This window comes from Lonchura striata, chromosome 1A (assembly GCF_050655825.1).
Source record: "Lonchura striata isolate lonStrDom1 chromosome 1A, ASM5065582v1, whole genome shotgun sequence".
Lineage (NCBI taxonomy): Eukaryota > Metazoa > Chordata > Aves > Passeriformes > Estrildidae > Lonchura > Lonchura striata.
The window spans coordinates 36,011,774-36,020,661 of NC_140741.1; the positions used below are offsets into that span (position 1 = coordinate 36,011,774).

Sequence of the window (8,888 nt, forward strand, 5' to 3'; positions counted from 1 at the left end):
TTTCAAGGTCATTTTAGGTGCCAAAAATTGTATTATCCCAAGTATTGTCTCGGCAGAGAGTATGATACTGTTCTATCATGATTTAGTGCTGTTTAATCATGTCCCATCCATGCTACCAATTGGTCCTGTGGCACAGCCTGAGGAACTTGTGGGTTTATTTTCACTGCTGAAACAACCTGGGGTCACAACTCTCTCTTCAGGGTCTTCCACTGTGATAGGTCTTCCCTATCCAAGCATTCACAGAGAAGGTGTTGAAACCTCCTGTGACAGTGCCTTACTGGCATGCTGGGCACCCTTCCCCAAGCAGATTTTTTTGTGGTCCCAGGATAATAATTTGGTCAGGCCAATGGAGATGGACTGGCCAAATGTGGAATAAAGGTCCAAACAGCAGATAATGGACTTCATTGTTGCTGAACTGATGTTCCTAAAATAATCCACATAAGGCAGTGAAATACCACAACACAAGGTTTTGTTTCCTTCCTCCTGACTTACACATCCAATAAAGAGTGACAGTTCAGAATCTGGTCACCATCTTTCCTGGGAAAATGACTGATGACTAGGAAATGAATTCTTCAAAGTAACTTTGAAAGCCTCAGCCAAACTGTCCCAAGCTTTTAAAAACTGGCTGTTAGTATGGAAGAAGTTAAGGGATTGCAAACCCTTCCAAGTTCCTTAGACTTCAGTGGGAGTACTTACTGCTGGAGCTGGGATTTCAGTGTTTGTAAAATGCATTTAAGAGAATAATAAGAAAGTATGCAGAGTACTAGTTAACTGACCATTTAGAAAATCACAGTGTTTCTCATCATTGTGTATGAACTGCAGTAGTTATAACCACCCTGATGGTACAAAGCCCTAACATTTATGCAGTTCTCTTAATTTGCCCCAGCACATGCAAACAATTCAATTGAAGGCTACTACAATGTTAACAAATATCTAACCAGCAAATCTCAAGGGCTGTAGTCTTATCACATTAGTTGTGGAAAACTTTTACATAAATTGCATCATTTAAATATTTACAAAATATAAACTTTCTTATCTTATCAAAAATAGTTCTTTGCACAATTAAACAACAGTAATCCTTTCACATGATGCTTTTTAAGCTAGGCATTAAATCACTGCATAAAAACAAACAGCCTTTCACAGATGTAAAATAAAGCCAAAATATGGAGATAAAGTGTTATCATTAACAGTTTAAATATTTTAATGGTGTGAGCCAATCCATAAATTATATTGTGCATTGAACTTACTGAGGATGCAACCTAATGAAAAATTCTAGCTGTTGATTCTATAAAGAAAATCTGTTTTAAAAAATCCTTTGCTTTATGGCAGATTCCTTTGGGCGAAATCTCATGTGGTTAATTTTGATAATGACAGTGAACCACCAGTGAGATGGTTGAATGTGGCAGGTTATTGCATAGAATTCAAGAGTGGGGTGACAACCAGCTGACTTGCAAAATGTGTGTTCAGATACTCAGGAAATACCTGCAGAGGGTTTTATTTCCTTCAAATATCAAACTGTATTTCTGTCCCTTAGACCTGTCCCTTGTGTGTTTGAAGGAGAACCTGTTAAAAATCCTAAGGTTGCTGTTTGGTACCCCATTCACATTAGAGAGGCACAGCTTGACCCTCCTTTTCCAGGCAGACACTGCTGAGCTCTCTGCAGTCACAGACGCTCCTCGCTTCCCGACACTTTTCTGCACATTATGCAGAAGGCAGTTCTCTGAGGCTGCAAAGCAAATGCTTCGTGGTCAACAGCTGAACTCTTTCCCTTTGCGGGTTTTTCTGAAATCTGCAGAAATGAACTACCTAGTGGATCCATCTACTCCCAGTTTTTAAAACAAAGCCATGAGGACTATGTCTAATGTGTCTGACAAACTCTCTTAACTCTCAGGCTAATGAGATCTTGAGATTTCTCCACTCGACTACCCACCACGTGGATCTTCAGGACATTGTGTCTATTAAATACTTGAAAAGTTTAGCATGTGTCTCTGCTCATGGAGTAACATATTCAAATGTGTCATCAGGAGTCCTTTTTGCTTTAAGCTGTCCCTGCATGCAGCCTGATGTTTACTTAGCTGTCATTTTAGTCGAGGGGTGCTTGGACTACCCATTGTCTGGTAGTACCTGTTCCCCCCGAGGCTGATCCCTCTGGAATCCCACACGGTAAGAGTGATTGCTGCCCCTGCAGCAGCTGTGTGCACCACACAGGGTGGGTGGTTTGGCCATGATTCCTGTACTGCATCTCACTTGCAGGTGTGTACGTCAGTCATGGTCTCGCACCTCCTGCAGCGCACGTAGCAGCACCAGACGAACTTGCACTCGCACCTTTCCACGTGCCTGACAACGTGGGTGTTGTACCCACGCCCACAGCACAGCAGGTTACAGCCCTCGGGGCCCTGCGACGTGCGGTTACATTCTCTTCCCTGAGTGCCAGGGATCCCCAGTTTTTGGTCTTCGACACAGTAATTGGGTGATTTGTTCACATACAGCAGGTCCTCCTTCCCAATTGGTATTTTTCTCTGGCTTTTCTCTTTCCTGCGTAGCTTTTTTTTCAGTCTGTCTGATATTTGTATGCTGTTTTCATACTTGTCCTTTAAAAACCGGCCAATCTTTTCAAAGGATGACATGGTTTTCCAACAAGTTTTCACAGCACAGGACCCAGAAACACCATGACAACGGCAATCCACAGACATCAGCTTTGCTACAGCCTGAAAGCAAAGGGAGAACAACATTTGAATGTGGTCTTTCATTCATCAGGAATGCTGCCTGACATCAGTAGCAAAGAGGTCTCAAAGTATTTAATATTACAGCTGCCACTGCCATTTCCATAACAGGGAAGTCAGAGCACGTGTTAGGAACCAGGTTTCCCTTCCTGGATGCCCACTGTGAGAGGCATGATCTTCAGACTTGCTCTTCATTTGCAGTTTGCAGTGGCCATAATGTAGCAATATAGATCACAACAGTGAAAGCTGTGATTTCTGGATGGCTTTCCATTCTGGAGGATCCTAAATACCTGAAGGCCATGTCCTGTGTTGCTCCTCCCACTGCTGGAATGCAAAAGGCTCTCATGGGCAAAAGGGTCTAGTGGGTCTAGCAGAAAGGGAAAGCAAGCATAGGACAGGTCATGGCACCCTTCCTATTTTGGAAGACACTTACTGGGCAAGTAAGCACCCATTTATGTTGCCTTTTAAGGGTGTTTTACAGCTACCATGATGATCATTAAACATTCACAACTGTAACTAAGGCCACAGGAATGGCTGAAGTCACACAACAGTGCCTGGGCAAACAGTGTGGCTCAGCACACAAAGCAGCACAGGAGGAGGCACCTCAGGGCAAACTGTTGGAAGAGCAGGAGGATGCCCACATATCTAAGCTTCACAGAAAGTCTGTCAAAATACCCACCATGGCTTAGCAGAGGTGTCTTTGGCTCAGGTATTCTCTAGTAAATCTCAGATGCTTCTCACTTAGAGTCTTAAGCCTTTTTCTTTTAATTTAGGCATAACTCGTTCTAGCACGGGTTTCTAGTGTTTCCAGTTTTGTAATGGCTCTATTTAACACAACCAGGTAGTTGCATTATATTACTTTTATAACTGTCAATGTTTTAGCAAGGTTTCCACAGTTATTGCCAACACTTAAACACTTACCCTTAGATGAGATATTTTTCCATGCCCATGCAGAAGCAAGGGCTGGGCTGAGCAGTAACTGTCTCACCAACAATGGAAATCTGAAGCCTGTGTAAAGCTTTTTGTAACACACAATTTTGGCTCATTTTATGGGATATCAAACCTCAAATAACTGGAATCTGTAAACAAGCAGTAACTTCCTTTATCTCATATCCTTGAGACTGATTCAAACACTCAGGAGACAATCAATACAATACTTCATTCTCTAGCATCTGTCATCGTATAAAATCATATCATTAGTCTTGTGACAACCCTCACATTAATGTTTGAAGAAGGCACTGAAAAATCACACATGTGCAGATATAGTAGGAGATATAGTTTTTGGGTTGTTTTACATTTGCATTAATGTACCTTCTGGAGCCATCCTGTAGACTCATATAGGCCATTGGTTAGTAGTGTGGAAAACCCATGTTGCCATCTTCCATTTTACTAACTTTTGCCCCCAGATTTAATTTCCACAATCAAAGCAATCAGGAAATAACAGTAAGTGTAGATTTTAAATTAACTTACAGTAAGTTTGTCTTGAAATTTCTCATGCATCAAGGTCAATGCATATTCAAATTAATCCTCTTTCCACTTTTATCAAAACATGGGGAAAACAAAAAAAGAAATCAACATCCCATCTACATGATGTTTATTACATTTCATCCTAAGACTTTGCTTATCCCTCAGCCTCCACAAATACTAGCTGCTATCAGTCTATGTCTTTTTGAAACTGAATTTAAAAAACAGAAGACAAATCTAACATCTTCCCCTGGTTGACCCTGAGAAAGTAGTTTCATTTGTGTCAGTTCCTAAGCCTTGATCTGCAGTGAGATCTGATACCTGAAATCCTACCAAGCCCCTCTGGCCCTCTGTAGGACCAGAAAAACTCAAGTCCTAGACTCCATATTGGTAGCTCGGGCAGCACAAATGCCATCCTCAGAATTCCAAAATCAGTCAAGGCATAGAGCAAATCAAATGAGCTATTTCTAATCTATGTGCTGAACTGGGACTTTTCGTCATGGTGACTGGTCACTGAAGTTTTGGGATGAGTAGTGTGTAGTCAAAACCAGAGGTTTTCCCTTTTTTTTTCCTTTAGTTAAAGCTGTTTCACTGAGCAAAATAGATTTAAAGTATTATGGGCCCAGAGAGTCATTAAAGATGAAATCTCCAAGGTAAAGCAAAGAAAGTAATTTTAAAGGAAAAATTAAAAAAAAAATAATACATAATACAAAATAATGCATAATTTTAAGGGAAAAATAATACAAATCTCTGCCATTTCAGATGACAGCTCCAAGCACTAGACTACAGGCTCACATGTCCCTGTATAGGCTATTGCTGCCCCCATTTTACATCCTCTGCAGGACAGGAAGGAGAATCCAATGTCACACACCCAAACACACAGTTTTCCTCAGCAACCCTGGGTTGGAAGTTCTTTGGACTGAAAAACAGCCATCCAAAATCAGTATCCTTTCTCTTCTTTGATGCATGTCCTAACCAATGAGCTACTTTGAAGGTGTCATTTCTATCCCATGTTTTTAAAGAAAATATTAATTCTTGATTTCCCCTCTGAACAATGTTAAACTTGCACTCTCAGGTGTGGACTGCAGGCTGCAGATAAGTAATGAGGCCTTGTGTCCAGCTGGCCTTCTCAGTCAGTATTAGAGAGAATTATAAATGCCGGTCATGATAATAACAGAATAATCAGTGACAAAAATCATATCATATTAAGATGATAACAGGACTATTTCAAGTTGTAACTGAATATCAAATATCTAGTTAAGATAAATTTACTATTTAAGCATGGCAGATCTATTATTTATTTTGTGGATTTGATTTTAGCATAGAGAAATTAGTTGGTTAAAACCAACTTGGATCCTGAGTTTGTACATTTTCTTTGGTGATGTTACTGCTGTTCTTGCCACTGGCCCCATGAACACCTGGAGCCAAGGCCCCACCTCCTTTGGCTGATGCCATTTTGTCAATGAAGGTGACTGAGCTGCTGCCACACCTGAAGGACACCTACCTGCCTCCCAGCCTCGTTGTTGTGCAGGTTCATCGCCACCAGCCCGCTCCCGCTCTTGCCTGTTACATTCTTGAAAGGCACGTCCAGGAACTTTCTGCTGAAGGACATCCCATAGTGGATATCGTCAGAGCAACCGCCCCAGTGCCAGCCCTCGCTGGCCGAGCCGCCGTGCCGCAGGGTGACATCGCAGGAGCACTCGGTCATGTTCCCCGCGCTGCACGACCGTGTCACCGAGTGCACGAGCCCAGCCGCCGTCACCGCCGAGATGAACGCGGTCTCCTTCGTGCCTGCACAGCAAGGCGCGCAAACATTACCCATCGCTGCCTCTGATCATCTTCCTGGCTGGGCTACAGAAAGGGACTTTGCAAGCCAGATGATTATTAAAAGGGAACAGTTACAAGTTTGAAGTCATCACAGCTTGGTCTGTAGCGTGAACTTCAAAGACGTTCACACCCCAAAATTATTTCAGGGCTTCTTCATATGGCCATGCTATTAATGATGCTGTTTCTCACCACTTGTACCATGCAATTTTTGGTAACTTCTTTCCAAATCTGATAAGGAATTTTATTTGCCACAGAAATTTTCAAGCCGAATAATAAATAAAGAATCAAACTCCAAACTAACCACATTCCAAACTCCTTACTCTCCACTCTGTTTTTCACTATTCATATTGATTTGAAGAAGAAAAGGTCAGTCTAAATCTCAGAGAAGTTGTCATCATCCCAGGTTACTTTGGTACAGGGCCAAAACTTACCTCATGCTAAATTTAGCAAACATTGATGTTCTTCGAATTCACAAAGGTTGCAAAGAGCTCCAAAAAACTTAAACCAGGCAGAAATCAGCACAAAGATATTTAGCTTTTCCTAGAATAAGCTGGCCATGGGAAAGACAGCAGCATAAAAGGCCTTTATTTGTTAGATTGTATCTCAGAAGACTCATGGAGGGACCTGCCTGGGCTTCTTACACCTGACCCATTCTCTGACACTTCTGGCATAATGTGGCACCCATCCACATTTAACACATTATTATGTTAAGTAAAGCACACTCTAAGCAAATTGAATATCATTGAGTGGTCAATAAATGTAACTGAAATTTTACTGAAGTGGGCAAATTTTCACTGCTGTGAAAATTATTTATTTCCAGTCTCCACAGCTTCTGCTTATGGGCATGAAAAGTCCTGTTTGTTTCTCCTGTTTGTATTAGTCTGTGGTACTAGTACCATCATAAAAGTCTTCCGCAGTACACACTAGTGAAGCTTTGTGGGCGAACAGTGGCATTCATTTATGGGTCTTCAGGAACAGTCCTTTCTGTTGAACAGAAGGACTAACACACCTATGGCTCCATACAGTAGGGAAAATTTTCATTTTCCTTTTTACACCTTTCCTTTTTGGAATATGCACCACTTTTTATTCCTCACTTTATGTTTTCATTATTAAAACTTGGGGGTTTTACAATGTTTTAGTACAAAGTGAAGATTGCATGAGCACAAAGTGAAGTACCACAATACTTAAAATCATCTCCATCACACAATCAGTGACCAGGGAGCTAAAATAAATTTTTGCAGGATCCCTGCAACTTGCAGGAAAGCTTTGATGTGACATTTGGTACAAAAAACTCATCTTAGTTTCAGTGGAAATTCCAGCAATTTCATAATTATTTTATTAAAAAAAAAAAAAAAAAGAAAAAAAAGGCGATTTTGGTTTCAGTGTGCTGATCAATACCACACAACTGGGCACATATGATATATTTATATATTTTAAAGAATTTCACATTGTATTTAGTGCCCTGAGCAGACTTTTTTATCTGCAAGTGACCTTTTTGAACTAACATGTCATAAACCCACTTACTTAGTAACTATGACACAAGGGGATAAACCCAACGTTAAGTCTAAGAACAACAGTGTTTCAACACAGCTAAGTGGCTCTACCTACGGGCAGCGTCACCCACGGACGTACTACGCGAAAATTGTAAGAAGCAACCACGACGTTGCAAAGACGAGGGCAGGTTTCTTCTGCTCGGTGCATTTCGTGCGTCTGCGGTCCCTCCCGGGACGGCGGCGGGGACCGCGCGGCCCGGCTCTGCCCGGCTCTGCCCGGGGGACGCACGGACGGTGCCCGCCGCTGTCCCGCGGGGCTCCCGGCCTCGCAAACCCATCAGCCCGGGGCAGCCCGGGCCCCGGCCCGCCCTGCCGGTCACTCACCGCTGCTGAGCTGCTGCCCCAGGGCGGCGGGGCCGGCGGTGCCGCGGCGGGCGGCGGGCGGCGAGCGGCAGTCCCAGCGCTCGTGTCGGAACTGGCTGCGGCACTCCTGGAGCCCCAGCCGCGCTCCCTCCCGGATCGCGGGCATCAGCTCCGGCTTCTGCTCGCACAGGTCCTGCTGCCGGCGGCTCAGCGGAGGGCTGGCGCAGCCCGGCTTCTCGGGCCCGCCGGCCGCAGCGATGCCCAGCCACCTGCGGAGGGAGCCGCCCGTCAGCGCCGGGCCCCGACGGACGCGAGGGGACGGGCTCGGCGCAGGCCTCCCTCCCGACCCCGCGCCCGGCTACTCACATCCAGGTGCTGCCGGCGGCGGGGCAGAGGGCGAGCAGCAGCGCCGCCCGCAGCAGGCACGGTGCGAGGGGAGCCCCGCGCCCCATGGCAGCCGCATCCAGCCCCGCCGCGCAGCCGCCCCTGCCCCGGCCCGGCCCGGGCAGCAGGGACCGAGGGGGACTGACCCAGGGCACCCCTACTCGGGTTTCTGCCCCGCCAGGGACAGGAGGCAGCCGGCGAGGCGAGCCCGGGCCGTCGGACGGCCCTCCTGGGGAGGCTGGGCTGGCAGCGAGGGCGGCAGCAGGGGACACATCGGGAGCGCTCGGTTCCCGTCAAGGTGAGAAAGTTGGGATTGATGTTTTCCCGGCTCCTTCCCTGGCTGTGCCTCCCCGCCCGCGCATTGGCCGCCCGGGGGCCGGGGCGGGCCGGGGCGGGCCGGGCGGGGGCGCGGCGGCGCCTCCGCGGCACAAAGCCCCGCTCTGCACGGACCCGCACAGCCCCGCACAGCCCCGCTCTGCACAGCCCCGCTCTGCACAGCCCCGCTCTGCACCGCTCCGCACGGCCCCGCACAGCCCCGCTCTGCGCAGCCCCGCACGGCCCCGCACAGCCCCGCTCAGCACGGCTCCGCACGGTTCCGCACGGCCCCGCTCTGCACAGCTCCGCACGGCCCCGC

General features: G+C 46.2%; 1 protein-coding gene across 1 annotated transcript; it reads right to left on the reverse strand.

Annotated features, from left to right (window-relative positions):
- Positions 1-1,179: 1,179 nt before the first annotated feature.
- Positions 1,180-8,601, reverse strand: WNT16 (Wnt family member 16). Its single transcript, XM_031503704.3, has 4 exons — positions 8,237-8,601; positions 7,892-8,139; positions 5,692-5,978; positions 1,180-2,708 (listed from the first exon to the last, which is right to left on the reverse strand). Exons 1-4 carry the CDS (start codon positions 8,320-8,322, stop codon positions 2,244-2,246), a joined length of 1,086 nt encoding a protein of 361 aa, XP_031359564.1. The 5' UTR covers positions 8,323-8,601; the 3' UTR covers positions 1,180-2,243.
- Positions 8,602-8,888: the final 287 nt, after the last annotated feature.